Below are 21,785 nucleotides of genomic sequence, written 5' to 3' on the forward strand. Positions count from 1 at the left end.
GCACAGCTGCACCGTCATTTTTATCCGAGGCTCAATAAAAACATTGTATGTCATAATGTTGACTAGTACAGTGAGCAATATCGCTGATTTGTGCATTTTGTGCATCCCCTCCCCTCATGGTCTGCATTTTTACTTTCTGGACCTGAAATTGTGTTCCTTTAATTTTTGAGCTGTGTGTATGTGTGTGTGTATATATATATATATATATATATACACACACACACACACACACACACACACACACACACACAGCAGCTCAAAAATTAAAGGAACACTTTTTAATCAGAGTATAGCATCAAGTCAATTAAACTTCTGGGATATTGACGTGGTCAGTTAAGTAGCAGAGGGGGTTGTTAATCGGTTTCAGCTGCTTTGGTGTTAATGAAATTAACAACAGGTGCACTAGAGGGGCAACAATGAGACGACCCCCAAAACAGGAGTGGTTTAACAGGTGGAGCCCACTGACATTTTTCCCTCCTCATCTTTTCTGACTGTTTTTTCGCTAATTTTGCATTTGGCAACAGTCAGTGTCACTACTGGTAGCATGAGGTGATACCTGGACCCTACAGAGGTTGCACAGGTAGTCCAACTCCTCCAGGATGGTGCATCAATACGTGTCATTGCCAGAAGGTTTGCTGTGTCTCCCAGAACAGTCTCAAGGGCATGGAGGTGATTCCAGGAGACAGGCAGTTACTCTAGGAGAGCTGGACAGGGCCATAGAAGGTCCTTAACCCATCAGCAGGACCAGTATCTGCTCCTTTGTGCAAGGAGGAACAGGAGGAGCACTGCCAGAGCCCTACAGAATGACCTCCAGCAGGCCACTGGTGCGAATGTCTCTGACCAAACAATCAGAAACAGACCTCATGAGGGTGGCTTGAGGGCCCGACGTCCTCTAGTGAACCCTGTGCTCATTGCCCGGCACTGTGGACCTCAATTGGCATTTGCCATAGAATACCAGAGAGCAGGTTCACACTGAGAACATGTGACAGATGTGAAAGGGTCTGAAAAGTCGTGGAGAACGTTATGCTGCATGTAACATTGTTCAGCATGACCGGTTTGGTGGTGGGTCAGTGATGGTCTGGGGAGGCATATCCATGGAGGGACACACAGACCTCTACAGGCTAGACAACGGCACCTTGACTGCCATTAGGTATCGGGATGAAATCCTTGGACCCATTATTAGACCCTACGCTGGTGCAGTGGGTCCTGGGTTCCTCCTGGTGCACGACAATGCCCGGCCTCATGTGGCGAGAGTATGCAGGCAGTTCCTGGAGGATGAAGGAATGGATACCATTGACTGGCCCCCACGCTCGCCTGACCTAAATCCAATAGAAAACCTCTGGGACATTATGTTTCAGTCCATCCGACGGCGCCAGGTTGCACCTTAGACCGTCCAGGAGCTCAGTGATGCCCTGGTTCAGATCTGGGAGGAGATCCCCCAGGACACCATCCGGCGTCTCATTAGGAGCAGCCCCGACATTATCAGGCATGCATACAAGCATGTGGGGGCCAAACAAACTACTGAGTACGATTTTGAGTTGCTGCAATGAAATTTCGGCAAAATGGACTAGCCTGCCGCATCATTTTTTCACTTTGATTTTTGGGGGGTCTTTGAATTCAGCCCTTTGTAGATTGATAATTTTCATTTCCATCAAACGATATGGCATCCTTTCATTCCTAACACATTAGCTAGTCCATATCAGTATAGATATCCAGCATGATTTTTTCCCCATTGAATTCTGATGTGTTTTCAAAGTGTTCCTTTAATTTTTTTGAGCAGTGTATATGGACACCTTGATCATCCTGATGTCTTTCAAATTACAACTTTGTTGTAGGACAGAGAAAGATGCAGAGAATATTTTGTACATAATAACTGAGGGAAATTCAGGTGTAGGTTTGTCAGATGATGAAAAGGAACAGGGTAATTTTGAACCTACTGAGGAACTGTTGTGGTTTTTTCTTCCCCGCCAAACAGGAGTCAGGAGCCGCTTGTGTAGATCTTCAGATTCAGTCTTTATTGCAACAGTGAGGTTACAACCAAGGCTGGACACCCTGCAGAAGTGTGTCCAATACTGTTTTACACTAATTTTTATACATTTTCTTATGGTGTAACAATATCTCATCACTTAAGCATCATCATTTCTTCAACCATTCACCATCTGTTGTGGCGTGTGTAGCACGGAGCGGGGAAGCAGGCGAACGGAAGCCAGGGATCGGGGAATACGGAGTTTAATCCCAAAACACAGAGCACGCAAAACAACACAACATCACAACGTCAATGACCGGACTGGGGATACAAACGGAAACGCGGACGAAATACACTAAACTAATGACAACAATCCGAAACAGCTGTAAGACACTGGGATTCCACATGAGGTTAACGAGGGGGCGTGGCACACATTAGGATCGGACGGAGCGGGGCATGACACCATCGTTGTTTTCTCCCTTGATCTACATCCCTAGATGATAAGTTTGTCAATCATCTCTTTTACTGTTTCGTCCCTCGGCTGAACATAATTCTGGCGTGACCATCTCTAGCTGGTTTTTTAAATTACCCAGCCGTGAACTTTTGGCGAATCCCTTCCTTCAGTATCAAACCTTGGCAGCTTCAGCTTGTTGCACATTCTCTGGCTAGAGGGTTAATAATTTATTTGTCCTTCAACATAGTGATAAGCTGCAGCACTAATAAAGTACATATTCATACATCAAAGACTAACAAAATAGCTAACAAATACAGAATCTTCTAAGCCAACGCTAATTCATACTTGTTTTCCATCACATTGTGCACAGCAGTAACTGGTCTGCATTCTCTGAAGGTTACAAAGTCACTCTCTACACAGTTTACATTAGCTTCTTAATAGAGTCCTAATGATTATATTCTCTATGTGTTATGTAGTGCTAAATAATATTCCACAGTAACAGAGAATTTTGAAGAGGAGCCAGACTCATCAGATGAGCATATTCCATATTCTCCCTGTGTCATCATTTTGTTTCCTTCTCTTGTATCCCCCCATAGTCCAAAAAGGTGAATTGGAGATGGCAAATAGCCCATAGATGGTGTGTGTGCCCTGTGATGTGTTGGTAGCCCTGTCCTAGGTTATTTCCTGCCTTGCCCTCCAGACCACTGAGACCCTGCATCGGATGAGCGGATATAGAAAATGGATGGTGGCGCAACTCATAAATTAACAAGGAAAGAAATGAAACATAAGTCATTAAAAGTGATTAGTTTTGCCAAATAACGCAATGATTCAATGGTTTAACTTCCTGTTTCAAACATCAAATGCGTCCTTTTGTCCACTGCAGAGGACATGGTGTAAAATTAAAAATAAAAGTTTGAAAAAGTCTAAAATGCAAGATGTTTTATTTCCTCCAAAGATGTGGAAAATCACAAATAACCTAAAACTGAAAGACCCATTTTTTTCCTTTGGTCTCAGGAGGATATTGGATGGATACGAATCATTACGAATGCATAATTTCTTTACAATAAATGAAAACTGATATCTCTGAATATAGTTTGGCATTCTGGCATTTGATACTGGCATTCGATGACCAAAAAAATCTTAAGAACATAAGAAATTTACAAATGAGAGAGGGCCATTCGGCCCATTAAGCTCCTTTGGGGAGAACTTAACTAATAGCTCAGAGTTGTTAAAATCTTATCTAGCTCTGATTTAAAGGAACCCAGGGTTTTAGCTTCTGCTACACTAGCAGGAAGACTATTCCATACTCTAACTACACGCTGTGTACAGAAGTGCTTCCTCAAATTTGTTTTAAAATGTTCTCCCACTAATTTCCACTTATGGCCACGAGTTCTAGTATTTAAACTAATACTGAAATAGCCATTTGGCTGAACAGCATCCAGACCCGTTAGAATATTATAGACCTGGATCATGTCCCCCCTTAGTATCCTTTGCTCAAGGCTAAACAGATTCAGCTCAACTAACCTCTCCTCATAAGACATTCCTCTAAGACCAGGAATCATTCTCGTAGCTCTTCGTTGCACCTTTTCTAAGGCAGCAATGTCCTTCTTGAGGTATGGTGACCAAACCTGCACACAGTATTCTAGGTGGGGTCTTACCAAGGAATTATGTAAATGTAACATCACCTCCCTTGACTTAAACTCCACACACCTAGAGATATAACACAACATTCTATTGGCCTTTTTTTATTGCTTCCCCACACTGGTGAGAGTGGGACATGGAAGCATCAAGATACACACCGGGGTCTTTCTCGTAATCAGCTACCTTTATTTCAGTGGAACCCATAAAATATCTGTACTTTATATTTCTGCTCCCTGCATGGATTACCTTACATTTCTCTGTGTTAAATTTCATCTGCCAAGTATCAGCCCAGTCGCTAATTAAATCCAGATCCTGTTGTAGCCTCTCTGCTGCTAGATCAGTATCTGCTACACCACCCACCTTGGTGTCGTCTGCAAATTTAACTAGTTTACTGTATGTATTGGTGTCAATATCATTAATGTAAATTAGGAACAATAGTGGTCCTAAAATTTAACCCGGCGGTACCCCACTATGAACGCAGGCCCACTGTGACATTGTGCTTCTAATAACTACTCGCTGCTTCCTGTCAGTTAGCCAGTTTTCGATCCAAGCTGCCACAGTTCCTAAAATCCCTGCAGCTTTGAGCTTTAGCAAGAGCCATTTGTGTGGGACAACATCAAAGGCCTTCTGGAAATCTAAGTAGATCACATCGTAGGCCTTTTTGTGATCAATTTCGCTTGTAGCTTCCTCAAAGAACTCAAGTAGATTCATTAAACAGGATCTACCTCTCCTAAATCCATGTTGGCTATCCCTCAGAATGTTATTTGCATCCAGGTAATCTACCATTTTCACTTGGAAAGTGAAATTATACCTTCCATTATTTTTCCAGTTATGCAAGTTAAACTGATTGGCCTATAGTTTGCTGGATTACTTCTATCCCCTTTTTTGAATATGGGTATTATATTAGCATGCTTCCAATCTGAAGGTACCACACCCGCAGATAACGATTTCTGGAATATTAAAGTTAAAGGTTGGCTAATAATATCCCTCATCTCTTTTAAAACTATAGGTAAGATGCCATCAGGGCCCTGCGATTTATTTATTTTGAGTTTAGCTAAGCTTAGTACATCAGCCTCAGTTATACATATATTAGTCATAGATGACGCTGTATTCGTACTAAATGTTGGTAAGTTACTCATGTTCTCTACTGTGAACACCCGTGAAAAATAATCATTAAACTCATTTACTATATCAATTTCATTTTCAATTATAAGGCCCTTACTATCCTGCAAATTAGTGATTTCAGCTTTTAGAGCTCTTTTGGAGTTAAAATATTGGAAGAAACTTTAATTGTCATCCTTAGCCTCCAATGCAATTTTTCTTTCTACATCCCTCTTGGACAGTCTAATGTTATTTTTTAACTCTACTTAGATACTCCTGCTTAATTTTGAAATCATTAGTTATTTTCCAATTGTGGAACAGAGCCCTTTTCCTCCTGACTTTATTCTTGATTTCCTTAGTAAACCATCATGGTTGTCATTTCGTAGATCTAGTTTTGCTGGAAACAGGTATGAAGTCCTCTTGCACTTGCAACAATGTGCTTTAAAAAAATTCCCATGTCTCTTCAACTATTCTGCTATTTAACTCCATCCAGTTTACAGTTTCTAGTTTCCGTCCCATACCATTAAAGTTAGCCTTCCTAACATTGTATACTCTTGTATTGGACTTTGCTCTTTGGACACTAAAATTAACCTCAAATTTAACCATGTTATGATCACTGCCGTCCAATGGTTCTAAAACCTCTAATTTTCCAATCCTAACCTCTTCTAGGCTTTAGTCATTAAACGAAAAATCACAAACATTAAGGAAAGAATAGCCATGATTAAGCATCAGTTTAATTAACAGTATAGCCATTATAACCTTCTGCCCAGGGCAATAGGGGCCTCAAGCCACAATGTTCCCTCCCATGTAAGACTTTAGACTAGGGATTGTAAGGTTACACTCTTGATCTAATCGATTATAAATCAGGGATATTAGACTTTAGTTGGAGTAGTGCAGGGCAGTACACTCATTTTGTATTGTTCCATACAGTAGGCCTATCATTTTTTAATATACATCCATACCATGGCATAACTGAAACACATGTAACACTTCAATAGACAGCAAATTGTATAATATCATTTGCACTAAGAAAGTCGAAATAATTGGAGAATGTTAAGTTACAAATATTATTTATCAGGGGTTCGCAGCTCCGGTAGAGGAAAGCTACCGTCCAGTAGGTTTTCTAGGTAAATCCCAGGAGCTGCACAGTAGCTCTCTAGGACTGGAGCTGCAGACCCCCGTTATATATTGACGTCTAATATTGAAAGTTAATAATTCATTAAGTTCGTGAAATGTGGCTTTATTATTGAAAATTTAAATTCACTGACCTTGAACAAAAATTTGATGTATTCCTTTGGAAAAGCCCTGGCCTAGAAAATATTTTGGTCATCGAATGGCAGTATTTTTCAGCCAAGATTTATGTTGCATACAGGAAGTCGCGGGAAGTCGTGAGTTTTAGCGGAACAAGGCAAGCAGAAACGGAATCGGCGGGCGAAGGTAAGGGTCCAAAATTCCGGGAGCCGGGACGATCGGGAACAGTCAAAATGAACAATCGGGTGGATTTAAGTCGGGGGCACGAAGCGAAAAGGGTCCGGAGCCGGGATGATCTGTGCGACAGGTAGAGCACCAGACACGGGGCATACACACAGGCGGAGTCCGAGGGGGCTGAGGATCAGGGTGGGTACGGATCAGGGCTAGACGGAAGCCACATGTAAGTATGCTCAGTAAGTCTCATGCGAACAATCAACAATACATCGCTTGGAATAATCGGGGAGAACAGAGTTAAAAAAGGAGCCGAACAGGTGTTTCTAATTAGACGAGGGCGTGACAATTAATTTACTTGGACAGATATTACAACCATCTACCTATATTTAGAGACATCAGTTTTCGTTTATTATGAGGAAATTATGTGTTCGTAGTGTGGGAAAGTCTTTTCTCCCATTGGGTTGTTTCCCTTTTCTACTTCTGCTTGATTTCTGTGGGGAATGCTGTGCCCGCGCCTCCCCAGTGGCCATATGATTCATCCGCACTACTGTTCACAACCGGTCAAAGAGAGAAATGCTGAGCCGCCACCAGTTGCAGAAACCACATCTATTACCACCGTTTAACTACCATTGTATAAGAGAGGTACCTTTTCACAATTATGCACGTTCGTGACTTTTCTAAACTGGGCACCATGGATATAAGAAACAGCTCACAACAGAAGTATAGAAATAAGCATGCATTACCAGGATTCCACAGTTCAGTGTCCCTGCCCCAATAAGTAAATGGAGCGCCCAGGCAACACTGCAACCCCCACACGTACAATGATCTAAGCACAGCGATCTCTAAAACACTCGTTAGAATATTTCACAATCAGCTAAAACACACTGCTAGAGTTCATATTGCATTCCAATAAGGAAACATATATTATCGGAATAACGTACATGAAAAGGAAATATGTGCTCTCTTAAAAAAATTTCTGTGGTTTTTAACGGTAGTAACAATCTGATAAGGAAATGTATGGTATCAGATGAGCATATCTATAGCATGAAACAGAGCTAACTCCTCTCCAGCACTCATTGTAGTTATAACTATACCTACACATAACAGGAAAGCATAATCGGTTACTTTTCGTCGCATATTCTTCAAACGGTATGCTAAATGTATGGGCTAGCTGAGATCATTATGCAATTCTGTTCTACACATGCGCTGCAAATGAGAGCATGCTATTCTGATAGGTATGTTATAATGTCAGAACACCGGCGCTAAGCGTAGATCGGCCGCTTGATCGGGCTTCAAAACGATGTGAGAAGAATCTCCAAAAGTTCACATGTATCACATGATCCATGATGCCATTTTAAGCATTCACACACTGGTCATACTTTTAAATCTCTCTAGTCCCCCCATAGTCTCACATGGTTTAAGTCTGATGTATATTGTACAGTGCGGCAGAAAAAGGTAAAGGGGCAGTCACCACATGTTGGGCGCAAAAAAGCAGGTGTCTTTATTTCAGCGTGATCGCCACACCCTGTGTGTATGAGCTTAGGTAAGGGAGAATGTGAATTCTGCCTAATTGGTAGGAGCCCCTACAACACGCTCACCCAGAATTCACAGACGCAGACAAGTCCAACTTGCGGGGAGGCCAGGCCACTTGACCGGAATGAGTCACAATAGGCTGGGAGGCTGGGGAGGTTGGGGAGGTTGGGCACCCAGTTCCATGCGCAGCAGCAGAAGGGGCTCCTGCCAGGGTGTCCACGTCCAAATGGGCAGGCTTCAGACGGTCCACCGTAACCCGGACGGCTTGCCCCTAATGTCCAGTGTGAAAAACTTGTTCCCAGATTGTAGCACACGGAATGGCCCATCGTAAAGCGGCCGCAGCAGGCCCCAATGAGCATCATGGCGGGCAAAGACATATGCGGCCTTGGCCAAACCCTCCGGAACATGTGTCTGGGGCACCCCATGCTGAGTCGTGGGCACTGGAACGAAGGCCCCAGTCAAGTCCTGCAGAGCAGAGCGCGCGCATCCGGCGCACCAAGGAGCTGTGGTGGTGGGCAGGAAGTCCCAAGGCACCCACAGAGTCTGCCCGTAGACTAGCTTAGCCACTGAGGATTGTATGTCTGGCTTGAGAGTAGTCTGGAGGCCCAACAAACCCAGGGAAGCCTGTCCACCCAGCCGCCGTCCCTGAGGCTGTCCTGAAGAGCGGCTTTCAGGAAGTGGTGAAAACGCTCACACAACCCATAGGCCTGCGGATGGTAGGCCGTGGTACAATGGAGGGAAATCCCCAAAACCTGGGCCACTACAGCCCAGAGCTCAGACGTGAACTGAGCTCCACGGTCCAAAGACACATCAGATGGAACCCCGATACGGGACCCCCAACCACCAACAAAAGCCCTGGCCACGTCTGCCATGGTGGTCCATGACAAAGATATGGCCTCGGGCCACCGAGTAGACCTGTCCACCACCATTAGCAGGTGAGTAAAACCCAAGGAAGGGGGAAGAGGCCCGACCAGGTACACGTGTATGTGGTCAAAACGGCACCACAAAAGGCGCCAGCGGTACCTTTTTTTTTATAATTTTTTTTTGGAGGGACAACCCTCGGATAGGGGGGGACATGTCTCCTCCGTCCCCCCCGGGATTTACGCTCATGAGCATTTCTGAATGTGAAACCATGAAGCAGATTACAACAGCAAGAGGCTGCAGCAGCTGCCAGGCCTGTCAGCTAAGAACAGCAGAATGTCAGATGATAGTTTAGTTTAGTTTAGTTTAGTTTAGTTTAGTTTAGTTTAGTTTAGTTTATTAGCTTATTTAACAGGGAGCATGTACAGAACAAATCCTGTACCAGAGTTAGCTATAAAGTTAATTTACATCTGTGGTCTCTGGGCAGGAGGCTGAAATAAATAAATAAATAAATAAAACATCAATCTAAAACAACATAACATCTAACAAATACATATAATAACCACAACAGCATCTCGTTTAACATTAAAAACAATAACACATGACTACGCATACACAGACACTACTATCAATATATATATATATATATATATATATATATATATATATGGCAAGAACACTACTATCAATACATACAAACAGCATATAAAATAACAAAAAAAAAGATTAATTAATGAGTTAATGATCACATCTTTGATTAGCCTTCAGCCATGTCTTCAAATATATTTTAAACTGGCTGAAACTTGTACAGTCTCTAATATGAACTGGAACTGAATTCCATTTTACCATCTTAGCATCGTTTACGAGTCACACATTTCTGACCATGTCCATCATTTATGACCTCAGTGTACCCAGCTTCTAATGGCTACTTCCAGCGGCCCAAGTCACAATGCTTCTTTCATCTCAGATTGGTTTCTTGAACATGACAATGAGTTCGTTATACTCAATTGGCCTCTGCAGTCACCAGATCTCAATCCAATAGAGCACCTAAGGGATGTGGTGGAACGGGAGACTCGCCTCATGAAGGTTTAGCCAACAAATCTGCAGCGATCCTGTCATGTCAACACAGACCAAAGTCTCTGAGGAATGTTTCAAACACCTTGTTGAATCTATGCTATGAAGAATTAAGGCAGTTCTGAAAGCAAATGGGGTCGAACCCAGTAATAGCAAGGTGTACCTAATAGCCAGAGAGTATATACACTCACCTAAAGGATTATTAGGAACACCATACTAATACGGTGTTTGACCCCCTTTCGCCTTCAGAACTGCCTTAATTCTATGTGGCATTGATTCAACAAGGTGCTGAAAGCATTCTTTAGAAATGTTGGCCCATATTGATAGGATAGCATCTTGCAGTTGATGGAGATTTGTGGGATGCACATCCAGGGCACGAAGCTCCCATTCCACCACATCCCAAAGATGCTCTATTGGGTTGAGATCTGGTGACTGTGGGGGGCATTTTAGTACAGTGAACTCATTGTCATGTTCAAGAAACCAATTTGAAATGATTCGAGCTTTGTTACATGGTGCATTATCCTGCTGGAAGTAGCCATCAGAGGATGGGTACATGGTGGTCATAAAGGGATGGACATGGTCAGAAACAATGCTCAGGTAGGCCGTGGCATTTAAACGATGCCCAATTTGCACTAAGAGGCCTAAAGTGTGCCAAGAAAACATCCCCTACACCATTACACCACCACCACCAGCCTGCACAGTGGTAACAAGGCATGATGGATCCATGTTCTCATTCTGTTTACGCCAAATTCTGACTCTACCATTTGAATGTCTCAACAGAAATCGAGACTCATCAGACCAGGCAACATTTTTCCAGTCTTCAACTGTCCAATTTTGGTGAGCTTGTGCAAATTGTAGCCTCTTTTTCCTATTTGTAGTGGAGATGAGTGGTACCCGGTGGGGTCTTCTGCTGTTGTAGCCCATCCACCTCAAGGTTGTGCGTGTTGTGGCTTCACAAATGCTTTGCTGCATACCTCGGTTGTAACGAGTGGTTATTTCAGTCAAAGTTGCTCTTCTATCAGCTTGAATCAGTCGGCCCATTTTCCTCTGACCTCTAGCATCAACAAGGCATTTTCGCCCACAGGACTGCAACATACTGGATGTTTTTCCCTTTGCACACCATTCTTTGTAAACCCTAGAAATGCGTGAAAATCCCAGTAACTGAGCAGATTGTAATGTGTAATGGTTTTACTTGAAAAGTTAATGGTTCATAATGGTATTATAATGGAAACCATTAGAATTTCTGTGATGATTTCTATTGGGCTTCTATTGTTTTGTTTTGTTTTTTTTCCCCAAGAAATAAGAAACTTCACAGAGGCATGTTTCCCTGCTTGAAAAAAACAAAAAACAAAACAAAACAATAGAAGCCCAATAGAAATTCTATTGTGTTTTGGGCAGGGATCTATTGTTTTTTTTGTTTGTTTGTTTTGTTTTGTTTTTTCCAAGCAGGGATACATGCCTCTGTGAAGTTTCTTATTTACTCAAGTGATCTGAATTCCCAAGTTAAATTTTTATCAGATTATTCAAGTCAGCCTATGTGTTTCTATGATGCTTCAAAAACATTATTTCTCTGTTCACGCTCCACTTCATCTGCCAATGAATTCAACGATCTTATCAGATCTCCAGCCGCCATGTTTCAAACGACCTAAACGTAACACGCTTCCGCCAATCCCCGCCTTGACGCAATGATTGCCGTTGGGTGAGCGTGGTCAGCTCGGAATGCATTTTCAAAGCCGCATTGAATTTTGCTACAAATATCCCACGGCGTCATGATGAAAATGCAATCATAAGTGTCCTAACTGTTAGTCTAAATGCATTTAGGACAAATAACATTTAAATGATAATTTTGCTACTGTTTCTGCTTGGACACGTTACACATATCAAATCAATTTGGGTTATACAGTACATTTTCATTTTAATTTTGCTACTTATAAAGCATTAAAATAGTATGCACTTTACAACTTAAGACTACTGTTGGAAATGGTAAATGTAAATAATATAATTTAATCTTCAATTTCATTCTGCACCAAATTTTGCACGCGTGGAGGTGATGGAAAATGTAAATTTAAATACAGAATTACATTGCCATTTTGAATATTGCGTTGCCATTTTGAATATTGCATTGACATTTTGAATATTGCATTGACATTTTGCATATTGTATTGTCATTTTGCATTGCAAATTGAATTTTGCTACACATATACTTCCATAACAGGAACATGAAGCTGCTTAGAGACGGCCTTACAGCCTTTACCTTTAACATGGTTATCTATAACCTTCTTTCTGAGCTCCTCAGACAGCTCTCTCCTTTGCTTTCTCTGGTCCATGTTCAGTGTGGTGCACACAATGATACCAAACAACACAGTAGCATGTTCTTTCCCTTTAAATAGGCTGAATGGCTGATGAAAAGCTTGAAGGCACCTATGACACTAATTAAGGTTAAACACCTAGTTTGAAACATAAATATAATGCAAGGATAAATTGTCTCTTTGGGGTACCAACAAATCTGTCCATATTATTTTAGCATATCCTTGTAAAACAAACAACAAATCATTTCTTTTCTCAGTTTTATTGGTTTACTCTATTATATACAGTACTAAGGGCATGCCGGTATGCATTAGACAATTGCTTTTAATTGAATCACGTTTCAGGAGAAATGAAGCATTGTTTCAATGAGCTGTAAGGGTACCAACTAATTAGTCCACGTCTGTATATTCTCTTTGTTAATTATATTAAGGAGTAGTTAATCCATAAAGATTACCTGCCTCCTGTGTCCTGACCCACAACAGCAGCAGCAGCAGTGAAGTGACCTGCCTAAATCATTCATTACAGCCTGGTTGTCTGTGCTGTTATTGTGCTTTTCGGGGACACATGCGTTGACATTTCTCTCTTCTGCCCCAGGGTTCATTTTGTTGGGGGAAAACACGGTTCCATATGTGTCCTTTTCCTCTTTCATCTGCTGCTCCCAGAGCACAAGGAGTTGAGTATTTCTGCAAGTAGCATTTTTCAGTTGTTGACTTTCTTTTTTTATTTGCTGACAATCAATTTTGACACCAAAAATGTACTGTGAGAGACTGTGAGTTTGCAACAAAAAAAAAACTGACTATGAGTAGATATCATTTGTAATTCTGACAAACCTGATCATTTTAAGGGGCGTTCAATAGTTTTGCAAGACTCACTAAGCCTAAGATGTTGTTCTGAGCTATTCTGAACAAATTCTTGATTCTATTGTTCGGAAGATCCTGCTTTGAGATAACTAATACATTTATTTTTTTTCCAGACCTTGGAACTGTGAGGAATGTACACTGAGAACAGACGGAACATGAGAATTTTCATGTTCAAGATCCTCACGGGCTGTGCCATTGCTGTACTTTTCGTTTTGATTGCTAAAATGTATCTTTTTGATCGTGCTGCAATCCTTTGGGAAAAGCCCAGTGCGGACCTTCGTGACATCAGCGTGACCACAGGAACGATATCACGTGTGAGAAATTCCACGGCTCTCCTCGTGTCGGCCTACTTGGACAAGCGCTTCTCTTCCAGAACCGTACGCATCATTGCCATCGTGAAGAGATCCCAGGTGCCTCAATTCTACTGCCAGTTCTACAATAGTTCGTGGCTTGCCACCGTTAGGGCCAAGGTCTTGATTCACCCTGACCACTTCTCCTTCCCTTATGGTACTGCATTCATTATGTGCCAGATGCCAAACATGGCTCAAGTCGCTCCTTACGTCTCTGTAACCACAACAATGAGCCCAAAACCAGCCGGTCCACTCCTCCGTATCCGCCCTGTCCATCGAGACAGGTTACTGACCTACCCCCGCCAGTTCTCGGTCTGCATTTCCACCTTATATGGGAACTACAGCAATGTCCTACAGTTTGTGCAATCATTGGAGATGTATCGGATCCTCGGCGCCCAAAAAGTGTTTGTCTACAAGAGTGACTGCAGCCCCATACTCCAGAGGGTATTGGACTACTATGTTGCTGAGGGCTTTATTGAAGTCATTGCTTGGGATATTCAGCACTACCTCAGTGTATCCAGGAGCTGGCTGCCTTCCCTGGATCCTGGAGACTTGCATTACTATGGGCAGGTCACCACCCTGAACGATTGTGTGTACCGCAATATGCCAGAGAGCCGCTATGTGCTCCTGAATGACATCGACGAGGTCGTGGTGCCCATCCTGCACCGTGATTGGGCAGAGATGATGAACACACTATCCTCAGCCCACCTCGGAGTGGAAATCTTCTGGATTGAGAACAGCGTGTTCCGTACCAGTGTGACTGGTGACACGGGGGAGTTTAACCTTTGGAGCCAGGTGCCCGGTGTCAACATTCTGCAACACGTACACCGTGAGCCCTACCGGAGGTTCGCCTTCAATGCATGCAAAGTGATTGTGAATCCACGTGCTGTAGTGTGGACCTCCGTGCACAAAGTCCTCTGGCATGTAGGATCCTCCATGTGGGTGCCTAGCTGCGTAGCACGGCTGCACCACTGCAGGAAAGATGATGACATGAAGGTGAGGGAGAAAGACCTAATCAGGGACACCACAATCTGGAAGTACAGCTCCTCTCTCATTAAGAACGTCAACCATGTCCTGAAAGAGGCTCTCTGACAGGAACAGATAGACAAGCATAAATCAGGAGCTGGAGATTCCAACATAGCCCAACATATTTGTTGATTATTTTTTTCCCCACAGTGTAGTTACAGTAATTCAAAAATCACATGTTTACAGGTATCATTTAAATACCGACGTCTTCTGTAATTTTCTTTGCCTGGCTGACAGAATGTTGCCTGATTGTGGACTGGTGTTGTGCTACAGGACTGATACTTGTTGTCTGAAATTGTTTCCTATGTGTTCCACTGTACAGCAGATGTCGCTATTTTTCAAAAAAAAAAAAAAAAATTAAGTAGCATATTGGAATCTGATACCTCAGAAGAAGGCTGATTTTTTAATTAATTAAAAGTATTATTATTATTATTATTATTATTTATTGTTATTATTATTATTAGATAATTATTTTCTTTTGTTGGGTGGAGTGGTGGCTCTGAGGCTAGACATTTGTGCTTGTAATCATAAGGTTCTGTGTTTGAATCCCATGAATGTCAGCAGTGATCCTACTCCATTGCTTCTTCTTGGGTATGATGTTAATCTACATCCAGCCTTGCAAGCAGGTTCTCCAACTTATAGTGAAAATTTGGGAGTTGGATTCAGGATTGGCTCTCCAGTCACCGTAAAAAACTCACACTGTTCCATTCCATTCGGACTGGTGTGGTGCTGAGGTCTCACCCACTGTGTGACTGCACTCAGGATCTCATCCCTAAGGTGGTTTGTCTTGGTTACAGTGACATGGTCTATCAGCACATACTTCTTACTCTTTTGTTTTTGTGGACTTTAATATTTATGGGCACAGTACAGCAGTATGACCAATATAAGATTGTTGGCTCAGTTATCCTCAAAATTGACTGAGATGGGAAAATATGCAAATGCTTTCCGATAACTGGAGGAGACTAATGTACCAAACGACACATTACACTGTATGTATTCATGTCATGCCTCATCAAACTATTTATTTAATTTTTATTAATTAGAGAATGTTATTTAAGCAAACTCATTAAAAGAAACTATTCTGATAGGGAAACGTGCAAATATATGTAAATACGGCTAATGGTGCACTATTAGCCAGAGGGCGATGAAAACATACCACGTTTTTTGCATTTAAAATGCAGTTACAAACAACGGTCTGTTTCTTCAAATTGAATTAATCAAATTAGTTTCCACTAATCAGCTGACTTGTAAGCTCATTTTACTGGCAGTTACATAGTCCTGTCTTTCTAGAATACAAGTGCTTTGGACTTGCCGAGAATGTGAAGTCTGTACTGGCATTTGAGCAGATTAATATGTTGCGTAAGAACATTACTGATTTTGAAAGAATTAAGGAGTGACATTTTATTTTCTTATTATTCCTGTATGAAATGATACTGGGTCATATTGAATAATAGCGGCCAATGGCGTTTGGTGTGGAAGTGGGAAGAGGGAGGGAATGTGTTCTCCGGGGGGAGCATTTAGGCACAGGCGAGATGGGCAGCTGTGGCAGCATTTTGTTGGGGGTGGCACTGGGCACCCTGACCAAAAAAGAAAAAAAAATCGATTGTGACATTTACACAATCTATTTTCTGTCACTCATTTGCACGTCAGGCAAACAAGAATTTCACAACTAGCTACTAGTCCTTTTTTTATAATACTATTGTTTTTTTTTTTTGAAAGACATATTTCAAATTCCTCTTGCATGTGTTTCAGTGGCATCAAGGTTAAATATATTGAAATTTCCAAAAATGTTCTTTAAATGCAGGATCTTAATTTATCTCCTGGGCTAAAATGATTCTCACTATATTCGTCGAGATTTTAACTATGTTAGTTAGAACCCTTCTCACTTGAGGAGGAGGGGTCTGTAGGGCAGCGATTTTCACCCTATCAGTCGCGACCGAAATTTGTGTCGCAGCAAGTTCTGAAGGGGTCGCAAGGCAAAGTTGGAAATGCAAGGATTTTAAAACCAGCAAGCTCCTATGCCGATCCACGATCAGATAAATCAGCCCCAATCCTTGAACTAACCTATAAAAACTGGTCTTTGGTCTGCAAATGCTTAGCGGAAAATTAAGGAACACTCAACCAATCCAAGAAGTTAAACCACAGATACTTAATTTAAAATCCACTGGTAACATCCAATCGCATTTGTGCATTGACATTGATTGGCGTAAAATGCGGAGTGCGCTGCGTGTTTGATCATAGAGTTAATTTAAACCTATACTTGATATAGGGACGCGACTGCGCTGGCATGGTAAAACCGGGGGTAAAATCGGGTGCAAAAAAGGCTGAGAACCACTTAGGGTTGTTTGTCCTGCTTTATGCATGTATATTCAACATTCTGCTTATAAAAATATTAATGACTCGTTTGTTGGGTTTGGGTAAATAAACATCACTATCTACAAAAGGGGGGTTTCTGGAGTAAAGAGCACCAGATGGTTTTGAATTATGTCCTCTATTTCTGATTTGACTTCAGTTATACTTTTAAGATAAATTGGCTGAAGAACTGTTAGAATATTCCTGCTTCGGTTTGGTATTTTATACCGCACAACATTTTTTTTGTAGATTTTACCAACAAGCTGTTTTGACATGGAACTCCAAAATGTTCATGATTGATATGTTTATAAATTTTCTCTACATATGTTTTTCGTATCAAGTCTGTGAATTATATTTTTTTAATTATATTTACTGTTGAAATTCTGGAAGGTTATAATGACTAGATGTTGACAGAAATTATTTATTTTGTGTTAAGGGTTGAAACACAATGTAAATATTCATCAATTGACTTGCGTCCTATAGAGTAACGTTTGATTATACTTAAAACCGAAGGTTCGTAGGAGACGTGGTGGACGTTAGCGGACATGTTTTACCACGCATGCGGTATGCAAACCAAGACAAACCGATTGCGCTATAATTGTAGAAGTTTAGATAAATGTGTGTGATGTTGTATCTTAAACGTAAAATGTGAGACACACGGACGTAAGTCGATAGACATCTGTACTATAAGGGAGAATTTCAGTGAATAAATGTGAGATTTGCAACCCTTTTGTTGTGTATTTCAAAGAATAAAGAAGAAGATTAAAAACAAAATAGTAATAAATAGGGAATTTGTAGGGAATATAACATGAGAAAGGAAAGCAAAATAGAACAAAACAAAACAACAATTTAATATATTTTATGTATTTGATACAAGTTCCATGGGCACACTGACATCGCGTAATATTTATTACAAAAAACAATATCGCCACTAGGGGGCGACAAAGAAAACCTTTTAGACAAATCCATTTTCACCATACAGTACGTTTTCCATCATGCATGTCAAAGGAACATCCTGGGTAAAGGAACACTCTCAGTGCCAAAGGTTATGCTGGTCATCAAAGACTGTAAACAATGGTTCAAGTGGCTTATATGGTACAATAGTTTAGATGGTGCAATAATAATGTAGAAATTTAAATTTGAGCACTATTTACTCTGCACGAGATTTACCTCTAGATCTGTGCTGAATAGTAGTTCTCTGTGTAGTTCTGTGTTGTATTGTGTGTAGCCTGTAATATTTCTGTTTGTTTTGCACATTGAGCCAGGAGAAACCCAATTTCGTTCTACCATGCACTCTCAAACTGTGTGGTACGAATGACAATAAAGTTTACTTTGACTTGACTAAATATTGTCCCTGGCATCTTGATTAAAAATTGGTTCATAGATGCTGCTGTCTAAAGCACCTTGTCTATCAATTTTATGTATTCAATAGGTGTATAGTACCACACTCAAGAGAAAACAGCAGGACTTCCCGGGAGATGTTCAGCATTTTAAAACAATAACGGCAGGTTTGTAGTGCAGGCATCTTCATGGTCATACCTAAAAAAGTTAAGGTGCAGCCTTTCTTCCATGACATTTATCAGCGATTTGTCACTTAACGTGTCACCTTGGATTCATCAGTGAAAACCGTACTAGTTTGTTTTAGACCACATCAGCCAACAAGAAGAACCATGCTGAGGTTTTTGAAAAGCTAAAGTGCAGCAGCCCATTTGGACACAAACGCCCATCTCGACTGAAACCTGAACGAGGCATGAGGCTCTCACTCCAAGCGAACAAGAACAGCCCGTTGCGTAATCGTGTCTGCTAGGAGCTGTCGTATGTCCAGTTGCTTTGGCCTCTTCAAGCACGGAGAAAGTGAGTAATATAACCTCATCCATTTGGCACAGAGCAAAGGAGTTTCTTCCACCGCGTGAGAGATGTGTCGTCTGAACACATGGAGCGTACAGCACAACCCTGGGCCCTTATGTAATGGGAAGGCAGCAGAGAGACGCGTCAGTGCGACAAGGAAGCCGGTGAGCTCTGTCAACATCCAGCTGGGCAGCATTTGCAGCTGGACCTGTGTCTGGAAGGCAGAAATGGTGCATCATCTTGTACCATCCATCTTCTGTTCACAATATTCCAAGGTAGGGGAAGACCCAGGACAGGGTGGCAAACCTTGACATGTACGCACCATTCACACCTACAGGCAGTTTGATAATGCCAATTCACTTCAGTGTGTCTTAGGACTGCAGGGGGGAAACTGGAGGAAACTGCACAGCAACACAGGGAGAGCATGCAAACTCCACACACATGGAGCCATAGTGGACTCAAACCCTGGTGCCAGAGGTGTACAGCAACAGTGCTAACCACTGCAGCACTGCACCACCTCTTACTGTACCGCCAGATGAGGAATATGTCGAAGAAAGTTGTTGGTAAATGCTGAGCTATTCTTGTCATGCAATGGCACAAGTCTGTGGCAAGAATCAATGTATAATGATAATAATGCGGACCATGGGGCTGAAATCATGCTGGCAGAGAAAGTGATTTTTCTGGTAAAACACTTCAGTGGCACAATGTCATGTTGAACTAGGATGAATTGTCGGTGTGTTTGTGAAACTTTTCACCTACTCAGCAGATGATGGGCTTTTCGTAACCACGGCAACCATGCTCCCCCGCCGTCTTGGCTGGAAGATGAGTGACATCTGCTCCTGCCTCAGTGTCTGGAGCTGCTGGTCATTAGAAGCCACCGTGGTAAGTGGCGAAGCTGTGAGCCAGATTAGTGCAGAGCATCAAGGGGAAACGCACATTAATCACTGAAGTGGCTGATCCAGCGCATCATCGGTTCTGCGTCGCCGCCACTGACTGGCCAACAAACCAAGATGAGATAAAATGAGACTTTATTAAAGCTTTATTTATCTCACAAGGGGAAATTTGGGTGTTGCAACAGCCAATAAAGAATAGAAGTAAGGTACAGCAATTTTTACCAATAATAAATTAAAAATAGAATTAAAAAATAATTCTAGTTCTAATTGCATGGCACACACACTAGCGAGTGAGAAACAGCATTTTGGTTCTCATGTCTGTCTTGCACATAGAATGTGAATTGACAATAAAATATCTTTGAATCTTGAATCTAAAAGCAATAGGTTGTACAATGAATGTATGGTTGCCTTGCTGGGTCTGTGCAAGTTGTCTTGTCTTGTTTTGTTTGTTAATGTTGTTTTTTTTGTGTTGCAACTCTATCTCCATTACACTATGCATATTATCTTTGCCCAAGTCTGCCTAACCAGCTGGCTGCTTCATCGCTCTATGCACATTATCTGCACGAGGCACATGATATTATTTTATGTATGTATATAATTTATTATCTTGATTATCCCTGATTGTTTTGCAAGACACTCCAAAGTAAATTCCCTGTATGGAGAAGTTTTTGTCAATAAACCATTGTGATTGTGACTATGATTCTAATTCTGATTCTGATTTGTTCTACCTTCTCGGTCTCCGATATACCTACATTTAAATATGTTCATTTATATATAGCCACACTAGACCAGCAATAGCCTACATTGCCTGCTCATAAACACAAGGAGTCACTTTCTGGTGAGGCCATATTATTCCAGATTCCTTCAACTGGCCAAACCGCATCTCCCCTAACCCCACTCTTCGAAAATGAACGTGTAATTACTTCAACAGACTAGCAGTTGCCCAGTAAACGGCATGTAATAACTCTTTTGATGCCTGTCGGGATAGCTAGCCGATGACCTCATTCTTCCGTTCCCCAATGTTCCATAGAGGCGCGTTCTTGTTAGGGTGTGGGGGTGGTTACGGAGAGACTGGGAGAGAGACTCTCGGTAAGGTCACCCCAAGGTCAGAGCCAACACGCAGCAACTGAGGTCTCAGGTCTTTTATGCTGTAGCCCAGCAAGCAGGTACGTTGTGTCACCTCAGGTGTCTTACACAGGGAGCCATGTGCAGCTCAGATGACTGAGTAGAGCAAACCACCCTCTGTATTCCCTTTTTTAAGAGAACTCATTGTGTATTCTATAGCTGGGGTGGGCTACCTTAGCCTCCCCCATGTGGTTTCCGGATGATACCAGCTCAGGACGTCTCCTCCCAGTCTCCGGACTCCGAGACAACCTGCAATATGCATAGTCTGTCAATGACAGGAGACAGGCGCAGCAAAGACCTCCTTTCATTACGATAACCCATATTTCCAAAACGGAGTTCACCATCTTTAAATATCACTCAAGAAAGATCGTCCTAAGATTGCTGTCTAACAAGTTACCCCTACAACATGCAAATGATGTTAAGAACGTTCCAGAAAGCCACAGAAGAACTACACAGATCTATATTTGTGAAACAGGTTAAGGAATATTCACAGAACCTGAAATTGTTAGCTTGGTTAATGTTAATTGGTTAAGTTAATGTTCCTGGGACTGCGAAGCCTTAATTTTTTAATCTAGTATTTTGCTCGATTATATTGACCCTCCCACAAATGTGGATTGTAAACATTTGACATCCTATAAATGTAAAAATGCAGCTGACATTTGTGAAACCATATCCCTGTGTCAACTATTTATAGTGCAGCAGGAGCTAAAATCTGACTATAGCTGCATTAAAATGTTTTTAATTAAGCTATTACAGACCTATAAAATGTTCAAATATTTTCTAGTTGATAATAAAGTAGAGCAGCCTTTCTCAGTCATGTTTGTTTACACCCATAGGCCAGCAAAGCTCTTATTGTATTTTTTTATTTGTTGAATTAATTAAACCAAACAAAATGCCTTTTTCTTTAAGTAGATAACTTTGCTTATGCTCTCAATGTTTGATAATTTGTACAACTGAATAGCCTGCATT

The 21,785-nt window shown here is 41.6% G+C and overlaps 1 protein-coding gene across 3 annotated transcripts; it reads left to right on the forward strand.

The window, feature by feature from the left end:
* Nucleotides 1–5,550: 5,550 nt before the first annotated feature.
* LOC111836994 (uncharacterized) lies at nt 5,551–18,330 on the forward strand. Of its 3 annotated transcripts, none has more exons than XM_023798724.2 (3): nt 5,551–9,055; nt 12,957–13,034; nt 13,336–18,330. In XM_023798724.2, the coding sequence occupies exon 3, from the start codon at nt 13,354–13,356 to the stop codon at nt 14,662–14,664; it is 1,311 nt and encodes a 436-aa protein (XP_023654492.1). In that variant the 5' UTR covers nt 5,551–9,055; nt 12,957–13,034; nt 13,336–13,353; the 3' UTR covers nt 14,665–18,330. The 3 variants fall into 3 exon arrangements, with proteins under 3 accessions (XP_023654492.1, XP_023654491.1, XP_072570807.1); XM_023798723.2 differs by having other exon boundaries at nt 6,551–6,599; XM_072714706.1 differs by lacking the exon at nt 5,551–9,055 and adding an exon at nt 10,621–10,892.
* The last annotated feature ends 3,455 nt before the right edge of the window (nt 18,331–21,785 follow it).

The sequence above is a fragment of the Paramormyrops kingsleyae genome, chromosome 7 (genome assembly GCF_048594095.1).
Source record: "Paramormyrops kingsleyae isolate MSU_618 chromosome 7, PKINGS_0.4, whole genome shotgun sequence".
Classification (NCBI taxonomy): domain Eukaryota; kingdom Metazoa; phylum Chordata; class Actinopteri; order Osteoglossiformes; family Mormyridae; genus Paramormyrops; species Paramormyrops kingsleyae.

Coding starts and splice junctions, on each gene's coding strand:
- LOC111836994 (XM_023798724.2), top strand. CDS start 13,354: ATGTACACTGAGAACAGACGGAACATGAGAATTTTCATGTTCAAGATC.